This window comes from Meleagris gallopavo, chromosome 4 (genome assembly GCF_000146605.3).
Source record: "Meleagris gallopavo isolate NT-WF06-2002-E0010 breed Aviagen turkey brand Nicholas breeding stock chromosome 4, Turkey_5.1, whole genome shotgun sequence".
Taxonomy (NCBI): domain Eukaryota; kingdom Metazoa; phylum Chordata; class Aves; order Galliformes; family Phasianidae; genus Meleagris; species Meleagris gallopavo.
Window position 1 is genome coordinate 27923537 of NC_015014.2, and position 27472 is coordinate 27951008.

General features: G+C 41.6%; 1 protein-coding gene across 1 annotated transcript; it reads right to left on the bottom strand.

Moving 5' to 3' along the window:
* Window positions 1-1746: 1746 nt before the first annotated feature.
* Window positions 1747-24491, bottom strand: TET2 (tet methylcytosine dioxygenase 2). Its single transcript, XM_003205500.4, has 9 exons — window positions 20739-24491; window positions 18501-18591; window positions 14992-15085; window positions 13473-13681; window positions 12527-12677; window positions 10292-10381; window positions 7612-7749; window positions 5265-5625; window positions 1747-4017 (listed from the first exon to the last, which is right to left on the bottom strand). The coding sequence occupies exons 1-9, from the start codon at window positions 24064-24066 to the stop codon at window positions 2612-2614; spliced, it is 5868 nt and encodes a 1955-aa protein (XP_003205548.1). The 5' UTR covers window positions 24067-24491; the 3' UTR covers window positions 1747-2611.
* Between the last annotated feature and the right edge of the window lie 2981 nt (window positions 24492-27472).

Sequence of the window (27472 nt, forward strand, 5' to 3'; positions counted from 1 at the left end):
AGAGCAAAATTGCCATAATAAATATCTGACCATTAAACCCAAAGGCCTCCTTTGATTTCCTTGCATTATTAGCTTGTGATTCTCTTAGATAAAATTTCTTTCAACCAAACTTAATCTTACAGTATATTGCACAAGATATATCTGGGACGTGGAGGTTTGCGTGTTTAGGGAAGCCCTTGTACAGACTGTACCTTTTTATATTCTCTTTCATTCATTACAGTATCCGAGAAGCCTTCTTTAGAGAGTGACTTGAAAAACTCTAGCAAACAGTCACTTGCCAAACCCCTGCCTTACGTTTTTCCCTTTAATCAGCTCAGTGCATTCTACTTTCTTTTGTTTATTCATTTGAAACAGGCAAAACATTCTAAATCTCTTAAACGCTTTCATCGCGATAAAAAGAGCTAACAAATTTACAAAATTAGTTTTAGTTACATCAATACATGTACAAGAGAAATTAGAGAAGGGATTCAAAAGAAAAGCATTAAATCCCTGAAGGAAAAAAGGAAACGGAACAAAAAAAAACCAAAAAACCAAGAATAATATATTTAACCTACAACAGCTTTACATACACACAGGTGACACGTTGGCATAGGAGAACATGAGCTGAAATATCCCTGAATTTTTAGAACCAAAAAAAAAAAACTAAGCTGAAGTTCAAGTTACACTTGCGAAAATGTCAAGTATTGAGAGAGGTTTTTTTTTGTTGTTTTTTTTTTTTCAAAGGCTATTGGGGGAAAAAGATGGTATACAATATATAAACTTTCACACTCAGTTCGATATCCTATTGCCAAACTAGTGTTGAGGTATATGACAAGTAGGAACATCACTCAAACCTTTTAATGTATTTTAGCTCACATTATGATATATTTGTAGCAGGCTGAGTAGCACCATGATGTGAATTCAGCTCAAAACCCAAATATATATAGATTTAATATTTTTACAGTACTAAAATACTAAAGCATTGCGTTAAAAAAAGTCTTGTTTACAATTTAATTTACTATACAACTCTCCTGCTTTTTTTTTTTTTTTTTTAATAGAAATTAATGATTTAAAACCACCACAGCAAGCCAGCTGCCTATTTTTTTTTTTCTATTTAATCAACGGAATCACACAGAACTAACCCTGTTTCATTCATCTTGTGTAGGCTCGGTCTGCTCAATCTTCCTGGAAAAGAGGATGCTTGCACCGGGAAATGACTTACACCACAATGTACATAATTATCAACACAAAAGCAATCTGCCATTCAATAGTTGAAGAGCATACAGATCTTTAAAAACAGCAGAAGCCCAAGCTAACTAGTTGTAGTCTGTTGCATGCTGCTAATTATTACCTGTGGTTAGTATAAAACTCTTTCCTTAAAACTGTACATATTTGAGCAATGAACTTGTCATAATAATTGTAGAAAACAGTTTACAGTATAGCTGTGTGAGATGAGCACCAGAAAAACGTGTGTTTTGTGTACTGAAGTATTCCCTTATATCCAGTAAGCCCCATTTTTACCATAACTGACTGTATTAAAAATGGATATGTAGCCCACTAGCAGATGCATGGCTAAAACAAAAGTATTAAAAGCTTTTTTTGTTTTGTTTTGTTTTAAAAAAACTATCTTTGTGTTTTAAATACTAAAGTAAACTTTTTTTTTTTTTTTAATGTCTCAGTACCTTAGCATTGATCAAGTTGCCAAGCTTACGTAGACAAAGTGCTTTTGAAACACTATTTTAAAAAAAATATCTCTCTATTTTATCGTCCTTTTCTAGGACTTGACTGGATGAGCAACATCCAGAGGTCCTCATAATTTCCATACGCTAAAAAGTAAGCTTATTTTAACACCAGGTAAATTCAATACATACACAAATGAAAAGGTCCTCTCTGTTGTTGAAGAACATTTGAATACATCATTGACATTTTAATTTTTATAAAGGCATTAACTGTTTGACTGTTAAAATAAAGACACCATTCTCTTAGATAGCACCATGGTTTTTAGAATATCCAAACAAATTCAGTGTTTTGCTGTCTATTCATAACGTTTTACATGTTATCTACTTCATTAAATAAAATTAAGAGACTAATAATGTTACAGTAAAAACTGCGTGTTAAAAAGCCGTAATTCCAGTATTTCAGTACATCGTAGATTCAGCACCAGATGTTATTTTAAGATTCCTGCAGTTGTAACACTACAGTATTATTTTTTTAATAGGAATTTTTTTGCTCCTGTTCCATGACTATGCAAACTTGATGACATTAAAAGTGGTCACAGATGTGCAGAACTGTAAGAAGGAAAAAATCCATTTGCAGATTATCTCTTTCAGCAACGGGGCCAGTGTTTTCAAATGTAAATTGTGAAACACTTTGTTTTGTTTTGTTTCTGCTTTTGCATAGGATGCTTTGGTCTTGTTTCCTACGTGCCATCTGTGACCACTTAAAAATCAGTGGAAAATAAGTGCGCTAGCAAGATTACCTCTTTTTGCTGGTGTGCCGAGGCCTTTTCCACCGATGAGTTTAATAAAAACACTGTTTTCTTCTCCACCCTTGCCTTCCCCAAAACCTAAGTGACAGCTACCCTACTGACGAATTGTTTTTTTCAGATGAGGTAACCAACAAAGGTGTGAAGTTAGATGTATCTGTTGTAAGGCCCTGTAACCCGTGTAAAGGCATATGGAGATGTAGTTACTGTGGAGTCCGTGGTGACTGACAGTGTCCTTTGTGCAAGAGACTTGATGAAGCGCAGGTACGTTGGTTCTGAGGGTTCGTGTGGCTCAGCAGGCTCTCGCTTTGCTTTTTTGCCATAAGATTTCTGAGGCACGTAGTCTGGACCGTATTTTTCACATTCCTCCTCCTTCTCTCTTGCCTTCTCAGCCATCTTTGCCTCCCACAGAGCCAGCCCGTGTTTTGGCTCATTCATGCTCTTGTGCTGGTAAAAGACAAGGGATATTCTGGTGGGATGGTTCCTGTTGGGGTTTTTCAGGGGGGTCGTTGCGTGGAGCTCACGTTTTGCACACTCTATGAGAATTGACCCGTGAGATGGAGCAACTGCCACTCCTCCAATTTCCGGATCCAGGAAGCTCTGTTCACTATCTGACCAGACTTCATCGGGATCCTCAGCTTTTTCAGGATTCAGCACATCTGTTTTATCTAAACCACCTTGGGGTGTAGTCCTATCGTGGTTCTGACCTGGAATCGTGGTAGACAAGCCATTTACTGCATGTGAAATCATTTCACTATCCTTATTTTGGAGATGCAACGAATTAGGAGGACCGCTAAACATAGTCGAAGCAGAATGGTAGTCACGTGCTAAATGTGGAGGGGGTTGCACATGATGGTGTTCAGTGGTTTTACTCATGGAGGCGTAGTCCATGCTTGGATTACTCAGACTAGATTTTAACCTTGAGGCAACCTCCATAAAATGACCGTCAGCCTCGTGGGTGGAGTAAGAAGAAAAAGACCCTATGTGGTGTACATTTGGTCTAATGGTGCAATTACTGAAAGAGTCTACCTGCATATTTTGGTTTCCGTAATTCAAGTACTTGGGACCAAAACTCTGGTTATTTCCAAACCTATGCTGGTATAATGTTTGAATGGGTGGTAGGCTTAGTTTGGACATAGGGTCTTGGCTCTGACAATTATACAAGTCCATGTGCTGATGCTGGGAAGGGTAAGAGCCCAAGTAAGAGGGACAGTTGTCCATCTGTATGTTTCCATTGCATTGATAGGGTGGACACTGGTTATTTTGATTTAATGATCCAGAATAAGGGTTCATCGGACTGGAAGAATTCAAATAAGACCCCGCAGGCTGTGATGAGGTGGTATAGAGGTTCATGGGACCAGACCCTCCATAGGGATCTGAAGTGTATGAAGAGCCTGGATAAGCACTGACTGGATTAGGCAACCTTACATACAGATTTGCAGAACCTGAACCCGAGTAAGTGTTAATAGCATTTGACTGAGGGTTGTTAGGGAGAGTACGCTGTGGATGCTGCTGCTGTTGTTGTGTCGCTGGTCCTGAAAGACGTAAAAGATCTGTAGATGTGAAAAGAAAAAAACAAGCTTTTTCTTTTTTAAAATGCAAACTTCATACACTCTTCTCGATAAATATATCTGATATTTTTAAGAAAAGTGTATCATATGATACATCAAATACCATGCTTTAAGAAGCTGAAAAAATACTAAGGCTACTCTTCTTTTCTGGCATGCATCCAGTGAGATCAGATGCTAATTGAAATGGGGAAAAGAGGACTGTGCAATCTGTTCAGAGTCACAAGCACAAAGTCTGAAGAGTTGAATCATCACTTAAGTAGTGCGTGAAATGGAGCATCAAAGTGCTCACAAATAGCCACGCACAAGGTGACCTTTTCCCCAAGAATAAATAAATAAATTATTCTACATCTGCATTAAGAGAGCTGTCTCAAAAATATCTCTCCAGCTTTATGTAAAAAACAACAATGGTGACATTCACTGACAGTGATAACAGTTCAGTGAGGTTAACTGAAGACATGAGGAAAAATACATCATTCATTCAAGTATAATTTAATGGTTAAAACCCTGCCCTGGGTCACAGGGCAGCTGACTTCTATTCATAGGTATCTCAGTGACCTTCTGGATAGCCTTGTGTTTCTCTCTTTATTCCTCTCGGTGGAATTTACTGTAATAATAGTCATGAATACCTCTGCCCAGGATTCTAAAATCTAGTGATGAGAACTGCCAGCAATTGTTAACTGTGTTTTGTCCACTATGAAAACACCCACTCTGCTTTTTAGTCTCAAAGCAAAGTATATAAACTTTGGTAAAGTTGTTAGGTTAGGCTAGAATCCACTCCAATTACGAGGATCGCTTTAATAGCAGCAACAGTGAGTATTGTAGGTTGCTCTTTGGCAGTAATATCACACTCTTCTCTTCATGGCTTTTAGTACCAGTAGTTGTTTAAAGGTGCTTTGCAATACACTGGATGGCAAGCAGGGTTTGCTGAAGCACGTGACTTCTACAGGGATTAGCTATTCAACAGTAAAGGATTTCTTCTGTGATGTCTTTTTTTGGTATGTCTATTTTTCTTTCTTTCTTTCTTTCTTTCATTCTCCAGAGTTGACCACAATTTGGCATTCTAGCATTTATAAATATACAATATTGATATTTACATTCAAGAATTCTGTTTGCTTTTTATTTAAAATGTTCATGTGCTGAGAACAAATACTTTTCTTGAGGTTCACTGTAAATGGCTGTAATTTCTAGGAAGCTTACCACTTACCACATGAACAGATTCACGTGCTTACCTGCTAGCTGCTTTGCATGACCTGCTGCCTCAGAGTTGCCTTGTTTGTTGCGAGCTGCAGCAGACTTGTCTCTTTCAGCTTTGCTAGACCCATTCTCCAAGGAGGAAAGCTTTTCTGCAGCTGCTTTCTTTGCTTCTAGCTTCCTTTGCCGGCACGTCTTAACCGGCTCTGCTAACATCCTTACTTTTCGACGAAAGGAGGTAAGGACCTGGATGCTGCCATTCCTCTTCTTCTCCTCCTGGCCTTCAGTGCTTCCGAACTCATCCACATCAGAGACTTTGTATAAGGGGAGCACGTGGAGCTGTTCATCTTCAGGTGTTTGGCCAATTTCACGATTGTCTTCTCTAGTTAGTGTGCAAACCTGTCAGAAAGGAGTATTAGAGTAACTCTCAAACCAGTCTTACGAGTTGCCTGAAATGCTAGCCTGTGTGTTTTACCTTGCCCTGGCACTGTCAGCATCAGCATCTGGCAAATTACTTGTAAGCTTTCTTTTTGTGCAATTTACACATTATCACAAGAAGTCTGCAATTTCATTTCTTCCATTGCTCTGTTGGACAGCGTAAATAGAAACACAAAGTGTAAATATCTATGTTTCTTGTACCTGTGCTGAAAGGAGCAGTTATAGATGCGTATCACCTAAACTGAAACAGTGTGGTCCATAGCATCAGGGAGCTAAAGCAGTGAAAACTGTGCTCAGATGAAAATTTTTTTTACTCCAATAGGTTAACTAGGTACCTTATTAGAGGTAGTGGGACATATAACATTCTGCCATTGTGCTTCATTCCCCCTTAGGATGATTTGCAAAGCAGCAAGTCATGTTAATGCGGCATAAAGATTTTGGGAAGTTAGCACCGTGTATGTTGTAGCATGCTTATTGTGTTAGCTCCAGCTAAAATGAGTATTGGGAATATCTCAGTGGAGAAAAAGATGCTGATACAGACATACTCTGCAGTAAAATAATGGAATCAGCCAATCTTATGAAGAAAGCTCAGCTAAAAATACATATTCTGTTGTTGGTGGTTGACTTTTCAATTAAGTCAGACACTGGAAACAGGGCAAATTTCGTTGGTATTAAAAGAAAATAGATAATCTCTTTGGTAATAGGAGCTGCACTGTGAATTACTTCAAATCACAACTGAAGATTATTCAGACCTGAAGTTTGTTTTTGCCTCATGTTTACTCTGACTGTATGGTCAACAGAGAGATTATGCAGGGAACAGAAATCACCCAGTATGCATTGAAAAACAGCCAGTTTTTCTGTTATCATTTGTGGAACCTTTGCTATAAATGCTGGAGTTCAGAATGGAAAAGTGTAAAGTGAGCGTGCATGTTACAAACGATAGTAAGACTTGCAGACTTTATCCTCATCCCAAGCAGGAATGAAATCCACAGCTTTGAAAAGTCTACTTAGAAGAAAGTCGTGGAAAAAAATCATTTGTTTCACAGATTCATATGGCAGGGGTTGGAAGGGACCTCTGGAGATCATTGAGTGCAACTTACTGCTAAAGCAGCTTCCTTACAGCAGGTTGCCCAGGAAAGCATCCAGGGAGATCTTGAATATCTCCAGAGGAGATTCCACAACTTCTCTGGGCAGCCTGTTCCACTGCTCTTCCATGCTCAAAGTAAAAAAGTTATTGTCTCATGTTCACGTGGAACTTCCTTTGTTCCAGTTTGTGCCTCTTGCGCCTTGTCCTGCACTTGGGCACCACTGAAAGAAGCCTGGCCCCATCCACTTGACTCCTGTCCATTAGGCATTTATAAGTATTTCTAAGTTCCAATCTGTCTTCTCCAGGCTGAATAGCCCCAGCTTTGTATGTGAGATGCTGCAGGCCCCCATTATCTTTGTGGTCCTCCACTGGGCTCTCTCCAGCAGTTCCCCGTCTTTCTTGAACTGCAGATGTGGCTTCAGTGGAACAGAGCAGAGGGGAGGATCACCTCCCTCAGCCTGCTGGCCACCCTATTTTTTTTTCCATTTTAATGGAGTGGAAGATATAATCCAAAGTAGTTGGATTATAAAAAAATAAAAAAATCAAGATGACAAATATACAACATTTTGTGCCAGGAACACTGAAACAGGCATTTCAGGCCTGATAGAGTCTTCTTTCCATTGTCTCCATGGTTTCTCTTTTACTGGTTCTGCATTAAACCTTTCTTTAGTACATCATAAGTCTCATTCAGTTAAATGAAAAATGATGTAGGGGGTAATAAGATAGCTCAGTTAATACTTAATGTTTCTTTTTTTAGCAGTCTACCTTATGTAATTATAAATTTAAAGAGACTGAAGATAATGAATTAAATGTATGAAATTACTGCTGGGATAAGGAGGCTATGTGCATTGCTGACTTACCAGTGTACTCCCGTTCTGCATATTGTGCAAGTCTCTGTGAGCATGAGCGCAGAAGTCCAGGCAGGCAGTGACCCCTGAGAATGGGCGGCCTTCTTTTAAACCCAGGCGACACTCAGGCGCTCTGTGTTCGTACTCGATCTGGGAAGAGATGACAGGTATCACCACAGCCTGCCCTGGCACCACAATTCATGGACTTAGCATTGAGCAACATGCCAGTCTGCTGACACCTCTGAGGTGGTGACGTACAGATCTCAGGCAAATAAGCAGTTCTGTGATAATTTCATATGATGTCTACTTTGCTCCTTGCTGCTTGATTCCCTGCTCCAATCTGACTCTGCTGTGATTGCAAAATTGGCCAATAATACTTTTCCTTGCATATTACTTCTAATTCTCTGCCAGTGGTTTGTGTTTCTACATGACAAATACAGTGTATGGTTTTGGTGTCTGGAACTGTAAGAGTGATACGTAGGTTTAGACTGGAAATATACCAAGCTATTACAAGAAAATTACTTGAGAAAACTGACTTCAGAATGACTTCAGGAAAAATAATAACTTGCTTTTCTATTTGTACTATTTTGGCTCACTGAAAGTAAATTTCATTAGTGTTAGTACAGTACTAAGCCCTGACCAAAAAGATAACGCAGTCAAAACAGTATTTTTTATATGTGTACTCACTGTTACGAAGCTTTACAAATATCTTATTATGCAACATTAAGTCCTAAGCAAAAGGAAAGGACTTGGTAATCAAACATCAAGTCTTACAAATGACCATTTCGTATCTTATTTAGTAAATAAAAAATGAAACTCCATTTGTAAAATGCCTTGCTGAAATTCCTGAGCCTTTCAAGTGAATACAAAAGAACTACACTTGATGGACCTTAATGGATCCTATTTTAAGTTGATGTGAAATTAGAAATTTTGCCAAGTCTTGATCCAAGTTTATTAAATAGATGTCCACTTTGCTCACAGCAATTTTGTTTTTAGTATTCGGAATGTTCCCTTCACTGGAATCTAAAAACAAAATCTAAACAGAACTTGAAACATGTAAACTTCTTTGGAATCAAATGAGAGTGGCTTGAAATGTTGTCCGCATTATAATTTGGTTAGCGTTAAAGGGTATGTTTAAAATATATTGATGTGAAGGTTCTATGAGATGTTCTGCTGGGTCCAGTTTGAAAAAATTTACCAATTCTAGATTTTAATCCAAGCTATAATCCAAACTGGGATGAAAACAAATTTGGGAATTCTAATTAGCATTAAGGCAATTTGGTTTTCTCCACCTTTCACTGCAACTGCAGTGCAATACGATCTAGGCCTTTATCATCTCTCTGACAGTATCTTCATCTTGTCTTTCCCAAAAATGTAAGGCTTACATGGAACTCCTGAGATGGCCCAGGCCATGCATGGTACTTCTTATCTAAGGTAAAAGCTGAAACTTGTAAAAGCATGTATTGTCAACTAGTGACAAGCATAACCACGGTTTATATGAAGAAAAAATTTCTAGAGAGCTTTCATGGGAAAAGAAAGCAGCCCAAGCAAAGAGACATTTTATTTTTCACCACCCCCTCATTTTTTCTTTTTCCTCCACCTTTCTTCTCTTGCAGAATGTCTCAGATGTTTGGAGAGATAACTGCAATAGTGGGCACATGGCCACAATTTCCTCCATAATGAGTCTCCAAGCATTATCTGATCAGGTAAATGAAATCGCATCAGTCTGTGCTAAACCTGCTTACCTTGTCTGATTGCTGTTAAATATGCAGAAAAAGAGTAATTGTAACTGCTAGTAAAAATGGACAGTTTTTTATAGCTTACTTCTTCCATTACAGCTGAAAATCTGTTCTATGCTGATTGCGACAGCAAGTAAGTGTTTTGACTGGGCTTAATGTTGTCAGTGGAAAAGAAAGGTGTCACAGTTTGCAATTATGCTGATAGCCTGGAGGCTGTATGTTTTGTGAATGTTTGTAATGGTAGTGAGCCTGAACAATGAAAATGAATGCCAACCGTTACACATTTCAAAGGCTCTATCAAATTTTGGTGCAAATATCTGGAAGATGTTTGGTAAAGGAATGGAGGTGGGAGGCAATCACACCTGGGAACCTCATACAGCTTTGACTGTGCTAGCATCTATGTATATGGCCCAACAGAACACTGCATAAACTAGCCCCATGTGCGAGAATGCTGGTGCAGGCGCTTGTGTGCATATGCAGAGCTGAGTGCATTCCATTAGGAAGCTTTGTTTTAAAAGCATATCTATAATAGCCACTTGAGAGAGCAGACCTGAAACTGGTTTCAAGACTCTATTGCAATATAATGCAGTACCATCTGATGCTACAGCCAGCCTTGCACCATCTTTATGGCTGTTTTGCAAGTTTGGCTGGTGAATCATTCTAAGTCGAGAAACCCTGTGTTGCAGAGCTCAGGATTTCTGCTCAGTAGTAATCTTGCTGCATTTACATAGGTGAAAAGATTAGCTGTAGTTAGTAGTTAAGATTCATTTGGTTTTACTTATGAAAGCATTTCAAGAGGAGCTGAGGATTTTTTTTGCTTCCATTAGCCCAGTGTCAAAGGAATGCTGGTACAAAATGTACATAAATGACTTGGCTCAAAGATGAAGCACTGTGGGAAGTGTAGTTAAAGTCAGGTTGTGTGACTGCTTTGGTTCCCCTTTTCCCCACCATACCTGGTTGTTATATGCATCGGGTGCAAGCTTCTTGTAGGTGGGTGCCATCAGGGTTGACAGATTCTGCAAGTGGGATTCTAGTTTTTCTTCCTGTTAGAAGATGAAATACAGCTCAATGACATTCCCATACTGTATGTATGGGACCTAAAATGTTAAGGTTTCTTACAATGCAGTGATAGATGTGTAAAGGCCTAGGTCATTGTCACTATGGTTTAGACAATCTCTATCATGAATCTCCTTTTTAATGATATTGTTTCACAGTCTTGAAAGTGGCATGCTAGTAGTGTAGTGTGATCCTTGCAAGAGGACATCACATACTATAATCTTAATTTGGTTTATATTAAAAAGAATCACATTCTTCAACATGAAGATGTTTTAGGTCGAAATGTGATGATCCTCATTATTTTCTCTACTGGAGTTTTGGGAAAATAATACCCTTTAGAAAACTTGAGAGAAATAATATCTGAATGCTCCATCAAGTTAATCTGGCTAACTTAAGGGATTTGCACACTGTGATAACAGTACTTCAACATATTTGAATTATCTTTTCGTGCAATAATTTAAAATTACTGTGATATTTCAGACTTCAAAAGTTTCCAATCCTTAAGCAATCCCAAGTTGTGGATGTATCTAGCAGTCAGTGCTGTGGAGGTAGAAATGACTGTGTTCCTTTCTGTTAGGAGAGGTACACACTTTCAAAATGAAGAGCCTTTTAAAAACGCTGTACTCCAGTAGCAAATTCCAGAGTTGCTTTCCATTCTGTCAGGAGGAGGATCCTGAATTCACAACCTCACTCATGAGGCCATGATTTTTCACTTAAATCTCATGAAGAATAGTGGCATAATGGAGTGGTGTACTCACTTTTAGGAGTTTGTATTTCTCATCAACGTGAGAAGAGCTGTGAAAAACCTATGGCTTTGTCAGAGAGAAATATTCAGTGCTTTGAAATTTAGTATCTCCTCATAAAACTGGAATTTGGGACTCCAAAATGACACTGTAAAATCATCAAAGATATCTTGTTGCAACCTTGTGGCTGCTGCCAAAACTTGGAGCTTCTGTATGGTAGGAAGGTTACCATTTTTAAGTGTAGTTTCAAGTTTTTTGTTGGTGAGGATACTGTTTGTGCCATCTATATTGTCTGTAAACAGTGTCTATGCTGTGGTCCAGACTGGTCTGGATGCATGCCTTGACTGCCTCTGACTTTGAGGCCAAGATTAGAGGGCAAAACTGTCTTTTCTGCCCAGTCTTGGCTAGCATGGGAAGTAAATCCAAGAATGCAAGTTGGAAGAGTGCCCTGGTGGGCTCTGGCCAGGTATCCAGCTTAGAAAATGTAGGGGGTTTAGGATTGCAGGCTATGATAAAGAAAGCTTTGTGCCACAGTCTGACTGAAGGAGAACTATTTTATCATTCTTAGGGAGATAGGGGACAGGAGGAAGGAAAGGTATATGGTGATTATGATCACCAGCCCATGGGATGCAAACATGCCTGACTGATCACGTACAAGAAATGCTTGGGTTTACATAAGATGCCGGAATAGAGTGAAAGCTGTGGACCTATGCATCAGTTTATGAGCAGCAGTCCTAGAACTAAATTTGCACAGGCGTGCTGAAAAACAGATGAGACCATTGGAAGCTCCCAGACACGTGGAGGTGTCCAGCACTCACTGCAATCATAACTTCAAAGGTATCCTGTGCCCCAGCTAAGGTCAATGTTGTTTGACTCATTTTAAACAGTTGCCTGTTTGCTGTAACACAGAGCCCTGTCTGGAAACTATCAGAGGGGCAAGGTTGTATGTAGTCTTCCTACCCTCTTACTCCTATTGTAATTTCAGAGTTTCATCATATTAGCCTCCATGCGATTTGCTCTGGTTTCCAGTTGCAATGCTATATGCCTTCAGTTGGTAACCCTTCCGCTTTGCCACTAGGGAATGCCCAATTGCAGGCCCCAAGCAGCCATAATTATTCAGGCCATGCCCTTTCTTCTAATTGTGAAAGCCTGCAAACATGGTTTCAAGTCTCAGGGCTTTTATCAGCTGTCAAAATTTAGACAGTCAATTCAGCTGGCTCAGTGATGGGAATCAATCAGTTTTACTGGCAGTTGTTCAATTACCCTACATGTATGCAGTTCAAGCAGGGCTCTGGCCCTTGGCCTCTCGTAATGTATCTCTTATTTGCAGAGCAATAGAAAGCATTTCATTGCAAATGAGGGGTTTTCATTTTAGAAATGGACACCAACCTCTTTAGGATCATCCCCCATCAGCTTAAACTTTCTTGGAATCTTGCTTCTGGCAAACTTACAACCATTGTAGTACATGCTCCAGGAGCAACCAAAGGAAAATGAAGCACCACAAGTTTCAGGGTCCAGCCCTTGACATGCACAAGTCCGTCTAAAGAAAAAGAGAATATGGCTGTTAGCAGCAGGCAGGTCAGTTCTGCCGGTGCCGTGGGGATCACCGGCCTTCGATCTTCTTCCACCCATAAATAATGAAGAAATAAAGAGACACATGTGCTACAACAGAGGAATTCATCACAATGAGTAATTTCATGGTTGCAAAGCAAAGACTATAAGCTTTATATACTTATGTGAGAAACCTGGATTTGTGCAAAAGAGGGGATGTTTCTGTGGTGCCCTAATAAATACTGGTATCAACAGTACCTCAAAGGAGTACATGCAGATGGCACTGCAAGGCTGCAGAGCTCTCTGACGAGGGTTTGGCAAAAGACTCCTGAAACATGGCTGTACCTATGCAGCCAAAGTAAGTAAAATACAATGGTAACTAGGTTATTTTAATCTATGTGTTCTTCACTGTCAGAAAGACATGGAAAATGTGCTATTACTTTGGGTTCAGGCTAGCTTCTGTAAGCAAATCATATGATTTAATGCATCTAGTTTTCATTTCAAGGCAGAACTATCTGCCTTCTTGGGCGCAGCTGAGATCTTCCTTTAAATCATTTTTCTTCCATTTTCCACACTGAGAAGCTTCACACCTCTGAGATTTTTTTTTTTCACCTGATTTTTCAAAACATTTACTTTGCTTTTCTTTGAAGGCTTGTGGGCTTTCAGACTGCCTGAAATAGCTTGGCAGGTACGTGCATTTACGGTAAAGGAGCAAGGAGGGGTGCCAGCTCTGAGGCTGGAGGTGGGTTTGCAGGTCAGTGAGCACACCCTTTGTGTCACTTACTCTTCATTCAGGGCGCAGCGCCGGTTTGTGAGCGTGCCGTACTTCCTCAGAGTGTCGGTGAGCTCGGAATAGAGCTTGTCAGCCAGGCTGGTTGGGATTCCCTCCCAAACCAGGATGAGGATCACAATCACCGCCGTCTCACACGTATGGCCCGCCCGCTCACGCACCAGGCAGAGCAGCTTTTCCTCCTGACTGCTTCTGCGGACTACCTGCATACACAGCAACACACGCCCCAGAGCCCCAACACAAACAAAGCGTTTCTTAATGTGAGGAGTGAGAGAATAGGGAACCACAGCATTCATGTGCGTGCAAGGTTACTTCTACTTCTGTCTTCCTCTTTGTTTCTGGTAACACACCATTTTTCCCACCTGGTAGTATAAGCCAGTATAACCCTTTCTGTTTAATGAATCTGACTCGGAGAGGGCAGCAAGCTACAGCATAGGAAGTTCCGCACAAATGTGCGTAAGAACTTCTTCACGGTGAGGGTGACGGAGCACTGGAACAGGCTGCCCAGGGAGGTTGTGGAGTCTCCTTCTCTGGAGATATTCAAGTCTCGCCTGGACGCCTACCTGTGCGACCTGGTGTAGGGAACCTGCTTTGGCAGGGGGGTTGGTCTCAATGATCTCTAGAGGTCCCTTCCAACCCCTACGATTCTGTGATTCTGTGATTCTGTGAAGCCGCAGTGGTGGAAAACAGCTTTTCTGATTTAGCAGAAACATCCTCTTGGATCGGCACAGTGGTACAAGTGACCCAGTTTGATTAGAGGGCAAAAGAAAGCCAGGAGTGAGGTGCCTACGTGTGCAGAGCTGCACTTAGGGCAGGAGGAAGAGACCAAACAGCCTGACGTGGGAGCTGTCTCTCTTTTCCTTCCTTACTTGAATGGCTAAACTTGTAATCCGCACCCAGTTGTGTGGCCTCGCCTGCCCCTACTACGTGGAAACATTACATCAATGAGAGGAAAGCAGCAGACACTGCTCAAAGAAAAGTGTTCCTGCTTCTCAGTGCTTGTGCCACTGCGGGTATTTCTATAAAGGTGCAGGCTGGCATGCATAAAGACTATAATCACGGATCAGTTTTTCCTCATCCTGTCTTTCCCTAGCCTACCCAAACCACTCAGTAATTTGTGCCAAAGCAAGACAGTGTTTGCTAAGAGGGTGTACTAATGCCTCTTGAACTGGGAGCATATTTTAAAAATATCACAGCAGTGTACTTCCCAGATTTATTTGTAAGCTAAAATTAAATAGCAGCGAGAACATCTGATGTTGTGAATCTTAAATCCAAATGTAACTGCCTTCCTTCTCAGGTTTTCATACCCTTGGGCCACATTTTATTCCTGCTGTTCTCCAGACAGCTTGAGCAAATGCAGTGTGAGACAGCGGTGGGAGCAGGCTGTAGGCCTCCTGCAGTGAGCTGTTTTAGGTTTCCCAGTGTCAGCTAACAGAAGGCCATCACTGCTGTTTGCTTACATGTACCACCATGCCAAACTGGATGAGCGTTAACATCTGTGGACATCACTTACCCATTTAGCAATTGGACATCCTTGAGAACTTTTGCCTTCTTTCCCAGTGTAGACAACTCTCTCAATCCTTATAGCTTTACCCTTCTGTCCAAATCTTAAACAGACAAAAATATGCATAGTAAGCAGATTAATCTCGTTCTATGTGGGCACATTTGCCAGTTTTATCTTAAAAAATAAATACTGTGAGTTACGGGGAAGGGTGTGCAGTGCAGTTTATCTTGCTGGTTTTATTGTGGCGGTGGATCGATACGTTGAAAGAGGCAAATGGCTTTCATACATCACAGCTGAGTAAAAATCATCCATATCACATTAATATTCCCAAACAAAAGTTTTTACTGTTTCCTTAAAAAAATTGTTACAGATAATGACATCCTGAAAAGTGGACTTGAAGTCTCTCCATTTTGGGAATTTTTGTTTTTCTTTTTGTTTCATTTTGTTTTTCTTCAATTTCTGGGTTAAATTTAAAGTGATGACTTTGAAATTTATATAATTGTCGTGGAACAGCTGGCATGCAGTAGTCACTCTATTAAGTTTTCTGTGCTTGTTTCTGGCATAGATACAGTATGAATCAGTTAAGCTATGATTAATTTGCTTCATATCTATTTCTTTTACTTTATCATTTGGTCATAAATTGTTACTTATTTACTTCTGCCTGACTTTTGTACTGAATTAGGATCATGAGGTGCCCCCAGATGATGCCATTTGTGGGTGCCTTTTTGAAAACAAAGCAGGCAAGCTCGACTCTAGCATTCAGTCAAGGTGCTGATGCTGTCAGGGCCTATCCCCAAAGGCAGGTCATGCTTTGCTCAGACAAATGACACCTTTTATATCCTGTGATGGGCCAAGTGGAAATATATAGCAAATGCTAAGCAAAGCAAGACTCATGTTAGCAAAGATCATCAGACCTGTTGAGTGTTTCCGAGCTTATTCTCCCCCCAGGGCTGCTGCAGCTGGGGTGCCCCACCTGCAGAGCCAAGGGAGGAGCATGCCAGGCTGAAGTGACCCTTCTGAAAGGAACCTGTCTATCAGACACCTCGAGGGCTGCAATCCATGTTGCAGATCCAGCTGTGATGCTGGCTTGGCTGCATTTTAAAGACTGGGCAAATTCCACCTCCAGCTCCCTTTTTTCAATCCCGCTGCTCCCATTGGTGATAATTTTTTTTTTTTTTTTTTTAACATAACCATATGTGGGGACTAAGTCATAATCTTCTCATTCTTTGCCTGTTACCTGTGCAGCAATCAAGCTAGCTTCTTCTCACTGTGCAGCCATTTAATGCTGCCTTGAGAACTTTTGACCTTTCATCCCTCTGTTTTTTCCCTAAAATCTTGGTGACATATTTAAGATCAAATACTTGTATTTAAACTTCTGTCCTGTAAAGGAAATGAAAAATACTTATTTTTAGATGTGATCTCATTGTGAAATTTCAGTGTCACAGGAAATTATACAAATAATATCAAGTTGTACTATGCATGTTCTGCAGGCAGCTGTTAGATCACTTTTTCCTACTTGGTCTTGGATGTTAGCATACACTCGTTTCTTTAATTAGCCACAAAAAAAATACGTTTTAATCTTAACATTTTCTATTGGTTTGCTAATCTGGACTGCAGGACAACTGTGTGGATGCCACTAGAGATCTGTCTTGTACATTGCACCCTGCAAACGAAATAGGCCTCATCTCAAATCTTTTCAGCTGTCACAGAGAGATTTGTGCCTCATGGCTGCTTTCAGGCCAAAATCAGAACAGAATTCACTGACCATGAAGTAAGAAGTGGGAGAAGAAAGCACGTATCCACCATGGATTCTGCAGGAAATTTGTTTTAATTAAAATATCAACTATAAGAATAAACTCAAATCCTGGTTTGTTTGGCAGTGCTAATACCTTAAAAGTCGATTCATATTTGCAGGAAGCCAGTTTAAAAGTGCTTAAGTTGTGCTTAATGTCTCCAACTGCACACATGTGTTTGAGAGAATCTTTAGAGTGTTTTTTTCAATATCAGAAGGAGCTCTGGAGTTCTTCTGTCATGGCATCACACGGTTGATGCCATATGAACAGCTGTAAACCAGCCACGGCTCATTGCTGTTACACTCTACTGAGCCTGGCCAAGTATATATGCATGGTATCTGTAATCTCTCAGGATTTCCTTCTGCCAACATGAAATGAAATTAATGGGGAGGGAGGTAAGACGAGGTCAGTATTAAGGATGAAACATCATATTCTAAAGTCAAGAAATGAAAAATGTTTCATCTCTAATAATTGATGTGATGACATGAACGACTTTCCAATTTTATTTACTGTTTGTGAATATTAAAGAATTAATCAGTCAGAGCTTTGGAGATAACAAATTGTAAGAAGCTTCCCAGGAGGGTCAGTGCTCACTCCTCCTTTGCAAGAAGAAGCTGATTTATGCAGCTTACGTGTTCCAACTGCTCACAGAGCTGAAAACAAGTGCTGGGCCGAGGACAGGAGTTATAGAGAAGAGGTGCTAAGAGAAAGGACTTTAGGGCTAATCACTAAAAGATAATCCTTGGGATTTAATGTGCCCTAGTGGTCCATGCTCTGTGAGTACAAGCTAGCAGACCCCGCTGAGAGGCTGTTCTTAGCTCAAGACACAGCGCCGCAAAGACATCTATTTGCTTTCGATGTTCAGAGTTTTAAGGTATTAACAGATCAAATTGCCATCTGTCTCAGACTTTACTGAGGAGGTTTTTTTGTTTCCTTGTTTGTTCACGAGGGAACCGAATTCCCAGATACCTCTAAAAATCTGGCCATTATCATCTATGCTTCCCAAAAATCTACAGCTAATGCAGAATTCACGGTGCCAAGGTCACTTTTGTGTGTGACAGTTTTAAATTTAAATACTTTAGAAATGCTGGTGGATTTTGTACTTGTGCTATTTATCTATTAAGGGATGCAACATGATATGGGGATTATCCACAATCGAGATAAGGCTGTTTTTGTGCAATACTCCAAGGGAGGGAATGTTTTGTCACAAAACCACTTATTGATTCTTGGGCTGAGATCCTATCAATAACTTTGTTTCACCTCTCTGGAAGTAACAGAGTTAGATTTAGCCCCTTAGGGTTGTGCCTATACTTAACAGCTGGGACAGAAAGAAAGAGACAACTGTGCAGTTTGGTATCCTGCTCTCCGTCTCACTTCCACCTTGGCGTTCTCGCAGCAGAGGGAACACCAGGTCTGTGCCTGTTCCTGCAGCCACTGCCAACTGCCTGGCTTGGCAGGCTGGTGCATACTTGTTCCTGCTTGGGTTTGCTGGCGCCTGTCTCCAAGTGCGCAGCCCATGCCAGCCAGCAGACTATTAGCCCTGTCAAATATTGTGACTCTCTGGTGAATAGCACAGTGCGTCATGTTGGCAACACTGGAGTCGCTAAGCCTACAAGTAATTACTTGATTTGCAATTGTTTATTTCTTTATGTGCAAAAGCTGGAAAAATTCTGACATCCACCAAAGGATAAACGTTAATCTGTCCTGTGCCTTTGCACTAATTACCTTTCTTCCATGATTTCTCTAATAGCTGCCACATTAGGACCGGCTCCTAGGTGGGTATAGAAAGGACCTTCATCTTTTTCAATAATTTGCTCTGTTTAAAACAAATAAAGGTTATTACTTTGAAGCCTCATTCTTTAATGTAAAAAAGTAACATTGCAAGGTTTGCATTTAACCGGTTAGAAAACTACTGTACGCTTCTCGGGTCCATTTGCAAACACTTATGTCTTAAAGTATGCACGTGCAATTCATACAAAACACACAAAGCACACAGCTAACTCTGCAAATAGCTGTGATATAGACTGTGTGCTTTTTACTAGCACAAGCAGTTGTTGCACATATCTCAGCATGTTTTGAATCTCATGCTGAGATTCAAAAGGCCATTTTCCTGTTATCACTGATCAATTGTTTCTCCTTCTCCCATTTCCTCCTCTCACAATATCTAGAAAGGAGGATAAATAGGATAACAATGGTAAATATTGACACTAGTGAGCTGTACAGTACTTGCTTTTCAGCAGACGTGTTACGCAGCAACTTGCAGCTCCAGAAAGTGCCATTAAGGCTACACAGAATTTCTGCCACCTACAGAAATGAAGAAAGCATGTTTGCTGAAAGAAATCCTGCGCAAGGCTTAGTCAGACTGCTTGCATACTGTGAATGGTGCCTCAGGTTTCTGTGTATGCGTAAGGCCATGCCAGCACTGGCAATATCAGCTGTATGTTGGTTTTGACACTGGGAGGCAAGGTGCAGTAGCCAGAAGGAAGTATCCGGGCACTGCCTGGGTTCAGGGGCAGCCAGTAGAGTGTGCAGATGTGGCTGAGGGGTGACTTTCTGTGCTGTTTTCTCCAAAAGGCTGAGTGAGGTGATGCTGCTGACAGATTCTGGGAGCACAACGAAGGCATGCTGTAAGCCTGGACGTGTCAGTGGGGAAATGGTGTAACTTGCACCTCCTTAATGAAGAAATACTGGTAGGAAAGAGCAATAAGCTCTACCAGTTGCTCTGTGGCACTAGGTTCCTCAAAGAGGACAGGATCTGGCTTTTGTGCTCCTTTATTTCCTAAGGGGTAAGCTAAGAATTAAAACATGAGTGAAAAATAAGCTCTTCTTGCTTAGTTAGCAGTTAGCAGGCTGAAAAAAAGACAAAACCCGGAAGAATGAAATAATTGCCAGAAAAAAAGTTTTGCCAACTACATTGGAGAAATGGTCTTCAAAACAAAACAGCTTCAGAGTTTTCAAAAAAAGCTACATGCTGTAGGGTGTTTCTTCTAAAGCAAAAAGAATAGCAATAACAAGGAGCTCTGGAAAGGTATTACCTCCTTTTTGCTTCTATGTATCATCTCAAGCATTTGAAAAGGCAGTTCTTAAATCTGGCAGTTTTGCAGAAGCCAAAACTCAGCCTCTTTTAGTTGATATGCAATTCCAAGCTGTTAGGACCAGTACATGAAACTACAGCAAAGCTTTTACTTTTTTCTTGGCTGCTGCTGAGACACTTGTATCTTTTGCTTCGGTCTGAGTAATTCCTCCAGCTGTAGGGCCTGGACGTGCCTGTCACACTTGGCCATGTGCAGTGTAAGTGCATGGAAGCTCAGGCTATGGGGCTATGCCTCACGCTCTGCTTCTCTTCCCTCAGCTCTATTCTTCCAGCTTGCAGGGACTGGGTATGCTGGGAAGAAATATTGAGGGTCTCCTTGCTGCTCTTTCATTGCTGCCTGTATGGCTTCTTTGAGCTGCTGTTCTCTTTAGCTTTGCAGTAGACAAGTAAGTGAGGGGGATGGTAAACTCATGCAACAAGTGAGGAATAGTCTGTCTTCCCCTCTTTGCTTAGGTTTTACTGGGGCAAACTTCAACAGTCTCGCTGTTAGAGCAAAAAATGGAGTAAGGATCATAAGGTTTGGACCCGAGACATGTTTTGTAAATGCCATATCTAACCTTGACAAATAATTAGATTGTAATGTTATGACCCGCTTTTTATCAGCGTGTTGTCATTACGTCTGCTGCTCAAGGAGAATGGAAGTTGAGGGAATACATGACTGTCCACACACATTCTGACTGTAAAAGCAGTGTAGAAAAATTGCTGTAAATCCCTACTAATTGCTGTTACTAAAAAAAAAAAACAAAACAAACAAACAAGACACCAAAAAGTCCACCTCCAAGAGAAACATCCAACTAACCCTGCAATCTGAAACCAAGGCTGGTTTTCTTGTGAACAACTATGTCTTTAGTACATCTCTCAGCACTTACCAACACAGCTGCAAGATGGGAAATCATACTGGGTTTTGGCAGGTGTGTCCAATAAATTTTTTACAGGAGTATCCAATAACTTGGAAGGTGAGTCTAAAAAATTATTGAGAACAGTTCCAGCTGTTCTTTTGGTCGGGGTTTTCTCAGCAGACACATTTGCTTGCTGTTCTAAGATTGGGGTGTGAGTATCAAATTCTGCAGCACTGGTGTTTCTAGATAGGATGGTAATAGGGCCTGCTGTCTCAACCTTCACATGTTTAGGCGACTTGACAGTAAAAGTCTTGTGATCAAACAGTGATTTGACCTGTATCTGTTTTAGCTGCTGTTCCATTGTCTCAATGATGCTCTTTTGTTGTATGTTCTCACAGCCGAAGTGCTGATTCTCTTGTTTAATTGGTTTTTTCCACATTTTGTTTTCCAGCTGCCCAGCTGATAGGCGCATGCAAATGTTAGACTTCGCGCCAGCCTCAATTTTTATAGGCTTGCGTGCTGCACCAGCGCCAGACTCGGTTTTGGGTTGCTGGTATGCTTGTTGCTCCTGTTTCTGTAAGAGATGCCACCTTAGAGCGGCGTGCTTGTGAAAATCCTTTGGGGTTTGGCTTTGCAAATGACAGCCTCTCTGATCTTGTGAGTGTGCAGGAGTTTGCTGGCTGTGCGGTAAGTACCGCTGGGGCATCGGTGCGGCCTGTTGGCTCGGGGGATCTTGACTGAGGCTACCACCATAGCCTTGTGGCAGCTGTATAACTGAAGCTTGTTGCATCTGTTGCTCTTGCTCTTGAAAACAGTGATTCACATCTTGCTTGGGGGGCAAGTTATTTGAGAAATACTGCATGTGTTGCAAGTCACGCGCTTTGTTTGCTCCAAAGTGTTCAAGATTGGTGGCATTTTCCTTCTTCTCTGATATCAAGTGCACATTGTTTGGGCAGGGATGCTGCAGACCAGCACTCGTTTTCTGGCTGTAAAGGGGAGTTTTGTTGTTCATGCTCTGTACCTGCTCTAGCCCTAGCTGAAGGCTATGCAGTGGGAATGCAGTTGGTTTCATGTACTTATTCCCACTTTGAAAGCACTCATCTGCTTTAGGCTGACTGAAGGATGTCCTGTCTGGCTGCTGCTCTGCATTGTTTTGGGAGTGGGGAATAGTTTGGGGCGGTTCTTTACTTTTCATTTGCAGAGCCTGTTGCTGGTTTGGAGTTAGCTGCGGACTACATGGCATCTGTGTCTGCTGTGTCTGCTTTTGGAGCATCTGTTGCAAAATGTGTGAATGCAAGAACTGTTCGCTTTCCCCTGGCTGGGGATTCAAGTGCTGCTGTTTCAGCGGGGCCCCTAAAGGCTGTTCAATTTGTTGTTCAGGGTGTTGCTGGAAATGGAGCTGCTGTGGAGGGTGCTGCTGCACTCGGGGCTTAAGCAAGGAATCCATCTTTGTGAGCTGTGGCTGCGATGACTGCTTTTGGAACAGCAGCTGTGGGTCAGCTGTGGGATGCGGCTGCAGCTGGGAGCTCTCACTTTTGTACTGAGGGGGAATTTGTTCTTGTTGCATTATTTTCTGGCTCTGGGGCTGTCCTGACGGCCCCTTTAATGCATCAGGACTTCCAGCATACTGTTTCATATAAGCTGCTTTGGATGTATTTGCCCGGTACTGAAGAATTGATCTCAGTAATGCTTCGTTGGGCTTGTGGGGAAGCTCTCCATGCCGGAACGGCGTGGAAACCAATTCTATCCAGGCTGGCTTTGAGTAACGTTGAGGCTGTTGCACAGACTCTTTCACTTGGTCCTTTTCTTTGTCAGGAGGAATCTCAGGTTCTCTCTGTCCTGGGAAACGCTGACACAGTTGAGGCAACTCACCATCGCTTCCGCATGCACGCAGGTTTTGGAGGGGAGGCTCTGATGGCGGCGGCGGCATTTCTTCTGGGTGCTGCTGAATGGAGGTGGCTGCAGCAGCTCGGGGATCACTCTGGCTGACTTCGTGCTGCGACGTTTGCACCTGCTGCGGAAGTCTTTGCTGGAGGTGAAGTTGCTGTTGGCTGAGGCTGGGACTTTCTGGCATTGGTCCCTGCTGTTGCCCTTCATTCTTGATCTCTCCAGGAAGAGTTTCATCGCATCTGTTGTCATAGGAATGGCGTCCTTCTCGCACCATGATGGACAATGCACTGTTCATTTCTGGAGCAGGAGGAGTTGAGGAATCTTTGTGAAACATTGAGTTCTGTGTAAAGAAAGCACCATTTTTTTCTGCTTGCTCAGAAAACCTTTCCGGTGCAGTGTTCTGAGCTTGCAGGTTACTGCTGGAACTTAGAGAGAGGTCTTGATTGGGAACCTGCCCTACGCTTCCATGAACAGCACTTTTTCCTACAGGTAATCGGTGTGTATCGTAGCCTGGAGTCTGCTGCTGTAGCTGTAGTTCTGGTTTCTGAAGTGAACAGCTACCTGGCAATACAGGTGGCTTACTGGAATCGTCAGCACCGTAGACCTCAGTAACCACTACAGCTGGCACTTGAGGCAGCTCAGAGTTTGAGGTCTGTGGGGAAGTGATCTGCCCTGAGGTATGGGATGAATGCGTTGTCTTGTGGGACAACTCATTAGTAGCATGACTGGTAATGGCATTGATATGAGATGTGTTCTTCTGCATTGCTATGGAAACATGTTCTGGATAATATTGTGACAGTGTTTTCTCCAGGAGTTCACCATGCATGCTGTCCATGGAAGAGGCAGAAACTGTAGCACCATTAGGCATTGGCACCGCCTTGTTCTTGAGTAGTAAGACAATGTCCCTGTTGTGGCAATTAATGTTTTCCCGCTCCTGCTCATCCTGAATCAGGAGTTCACGAGGGTCTTCTGAACCACCACTGTTGTATCTTGTAGACGGCATCAACTCCGAAGCTTCATTTTCTTGTCTCATCTCAGATTTCTTCTCACTGTAGCAATTGGAGATGCTTGGTTTTTCATAGTTATCCTCTGGCTCAGCTTTTTCTCCATTTACCTCTTTGTCTTGTTTCACTTTCTTGCTCTGTTGAAGTCCAAACAGAGAGGGCTCACTAAAAGTGCGTTTTATCCCACCATTTTGCATATATTTGGAGCATGCTTTCTTCTCTTGTAAAAGGTCAGGGCTAATGCGGTGGTTTGGGCTTCCCTTTGTGTGGGGCTCTCCGTAGTTGCTCTTATTGAACAGCCGCTTGTGGTCGCCATTGACTTCGACCTCAGGCCTCTCTGTTGCTGGACTTCCGTTCTGTAGCTTCACTGCAGAATGCTCTGCCTGGCAAATGTGAGAAGATTGTGATATTAAAAATGGACTCAATCTATTGCCGTCAACATGGTTGGTTCTGTCCTGTTCCATCTGGCCTGCTCCGGGGCCATCCACAAGGCTGCCCTCTGAACGTATCTGCAAGAGAGAAGAAATGGGGAAAGCCCAGGTCAGCTGCAGGTTCACTCAGGATAGCAGAATGCCAGCAACTCCCACAGCATTCCCACACCTTCATCCCAACTGGTTTCCACACACAGCAGCAGATCGCAGGCACACCTTGGGGAGGTTTGCTACCCTATCAGATTTTGCAGCCTTGTGCCTTCCCTTTCCCCTTGCGGGTTTATTCTTCAGGATGAAAAGAGAGAAAATACAGTGCGGTTCCTTACCACCATTGAGCACACAAACAAATATTTCACCAAAACATCTCTCATAATGGTGAAAAAAAGTATTATCTGCTTTTGAATTATTTGCATCGGCTCCTCTGTTGTCACCCATTCTCCTCGGTAAGGCAGAAAAGTCACGCGGAAACCCTGGTTCCCAGACTTGGTGTTAATCCTGTTATTTGATGATGTGTGCCAAACCCCTTTTGTGTGACTTCAGGGATTATTGCCACCAAGCTTGCCAATTAGAGAGGAAAACCTCCCTTCTTCAGTCTTCAGCTGTCTGACAAGGCCTTGTAAAACTAGCATTCCAAAAGCATACACAAGTGGCAAAATCCACACGCAAGACAAAACCTTGCCAGGTTGGTATCTGTAGGAGTTCTTACACTTCAATGTCTGGATAATGTTGACAGAAACAAATTAAGAGATTTCTGAAAAGTTTGAAGGAAATTGTATTTTTTTCAGATATCCTTTTAAATTTAGGCTATAGACATCAGGCATGGCTTAAACTCTGCATTTGGGTTTTGAACTGAGCCCCATAGCTGTGGAACTAGGATTTTTCCTTTGTTTGGACAAAAAGTCCCATTTTCTTCTTTAAACTATGTGTTTTATTTATAAAATTGAGTTTTTCTTTGAATAACAGTACTGACAATGTACAGTGAATAAATTCCATAGAATGACAATCTAATCCTGTTCACATGGATCTTCCCAAGATGCACAATCCCACTGATAAAGCCATTGTTTGACTCTGCATGTAATTTATTCTTTGTTGGCTTTATGGTTCTCAAACAGTCACAAATGACAGAAGACAGACTGGCAGAGGGTTTTCCAGATGTGAGGCTCCAGAGAAAATCTGAATTGTGCATGCCTTTGCCCTGAAGGCTTTATACTTAGTTTGCATCGAGGGGTATGGAAGGCTTCCCCATTACCAGGTCATGCCTGGCTGGACTGCAAAGTCAACACAAGCATGGCACGTGGCTGTTTTGCCACTACCCAAGAACAAAAACTTCTGTCATCACATTGCTCTGCTCATGTATTTATCTTACACCAATGTTAAAAAAAAAACAACCACCTAAAGAAGATCTAATTTATATGATTCTCAGTGCAGTATTCCTTTGCTCAATCAATATGACTCTAAAGTGCTTTTTAAAGTAGTAGTATTTCACAAGATTGGTTATTTCCAGCAGAAACATCCTTGCTTGTGGCTCCAATCTTGGTATCAGGACAATTTAAACATAAATTTTGACTGGCAAGCACCCATATGACAACGTGGATCCACTTCATCCTTGTCCCAAACTAGGTCTTACACTTCCTTTTCACCTTCCAAAGTTCACTTCTTCTGTATTGAATTTATCTTTTGTGTGACAGAAGAGGTTCTCTCTGCAAATAACAGTACTTAAAAAAGAGGTTTTGAAATGGAAGATACGAATAAGGAGATGCAAGAGGAAGATGGAATATTTGAGCATCTTCTCTATTTTCTTGACAAGGTAAGGCAGGTTTCTTCCCTTCTACATGTATTCCACTATATCTCCCCAGCTAGCTTTAAAGTACCCTGAGACACGAGCCTTTGCCTCTTTGTCGAGGAAAGCAGCGCAAAAAGGATCCCTTTGATGTGTCATTCCAGGAGAGGCAGCAGAATTAGGATCCCACAGTATCTCAAAAATAAAACGTCAGCCTAATTTGAAAACCATTCTTTGCCTTCACACCTTTCATAGATAGGAACTGTAGCTGACCCGCAGCTCAGACACGAGCGTGTAGACTGCTCTACTGCACAAGTATGAAATGAAATAAAAGGAACTCTGGTAATTAACACCATGCTGTCAAACTGTTTCTAAAATATTTGTTTCTTTTTTAGAAAAGAAACAAATTTTGTTTCTTTTTTTAGTCTAGCTTGTTGTGTTCTAGAGTATTGTATGGTTTACAGCTTAATTCTCCCTGAATGTTCCCGGACAATCTTTCTTCTCAGTTCCTTATGCACAGGTAAGCCCACCTTTTGCTTCCAAGCAGGGGCTACCTGACTGCTCTGATGCCCTCAAGAAGTGCATCTGTGCTTCAAAAGGGAGTCTGAGATGCGTGCCGTCCCTAAAACCCACAACATTATTTTCCGTAGGTGGCAAGGATGATCATTCCCAGTGTTGGCAAAAGCCTCACAGTGTGAGCCAACCCATTCTCCTGAGTTCTGCTCATCTCCAGCATAGAAGGGATTACCTTAGGCATTGTGAAAGACAACATAAGTACTTGGTTCTTCAAAATAGGAAGTTAATTCATTCATTAAAAAATGCCACGTTTATGTTCTTCAAAGTGCAGCTAGGGTTGTTACGCTTTGTCCTCTGTCTGCATTATTCGCAATCCTCTCGAGCTGCATCTTGGTGCAATTCTTGCTCAAGCAGTTACAGATCACAGCAATTATTCGTAATTTAAAACTGGCACGTGGCAGCTGGGCCTTTCTTACTGGTTTTACCTAGGGCGCTGTAAAGATGTCTTGGTGCTGCTGCTCAGCAGGCCTGGGGTCCATACGAAGTCTTTGCACTCATACGAGCTCTTTGCACCTCACAATCGGTGTGGGGTGACAGGTCTGCCCCTCCAAGGAAACCTGCTTTTCCCTAAGCACAGCAGTTAGGCATTTCTCTCTTCCCATAACTGTACTTTATTCAGGCCATTTAGCAGCAATACGTATTCTTCCTCAGCTATAATTCATTAGAAATTCAAGTCACATCAGCAGCATCTGTGAAACAATTACTGCATCTAGGACTGACTCTGCAGTCTAATCCATCATAATTATGACTGGTCTCTTTGAAGATGCCACGATGCGTGACTTAAATATAGCACATTACTGTGCAAATGGATCAGCATCTCATTCCACTGATATGCATTCAGGTTATAATTCAGTCCACTGCTGCTTGACTTTCTCAAATACAAGCCACGTACATACATTTATTTCTCCCCACATGTGGGGTGCAAATTGGAAACCAGGCACTGAAAGAGAGTTAGAGATTTCTTTGGTTTATGGGCAACTTTGGTGTATTTCTGCTACCTCTATCAACACATCAAAACAGAAAAGCTGTGTAAGGTGCTGTTATCCACATGGCAACAGAAGTACTCATAGCTACACTGATTTT

Excerpts from the sequence above, each read along its gene's own strand:
- TET2 (XM_003205500.4), bottom strand. The coding sequence starts at position 24,066 with ATGGAACAGGACAGAACCAACCATGTTGACGGCAATAGATTGAGTCCA. Across the intron at positions 10,382-12,526 it reads TGGGGGATGATCCTAAAGAG|GAAGAAAAACTAGAATCCCA; the intron begins GTTGGTGTCCAT and ends ATCTTCTAACAG. Across the intron at positions 7,750-10,291 it reads CCGATGCATATAACAACCAG|ATCGAGTACGAACACAGAGC; the intron begins GTATGGTGGGGA and ends ATCTCTTCCCAG.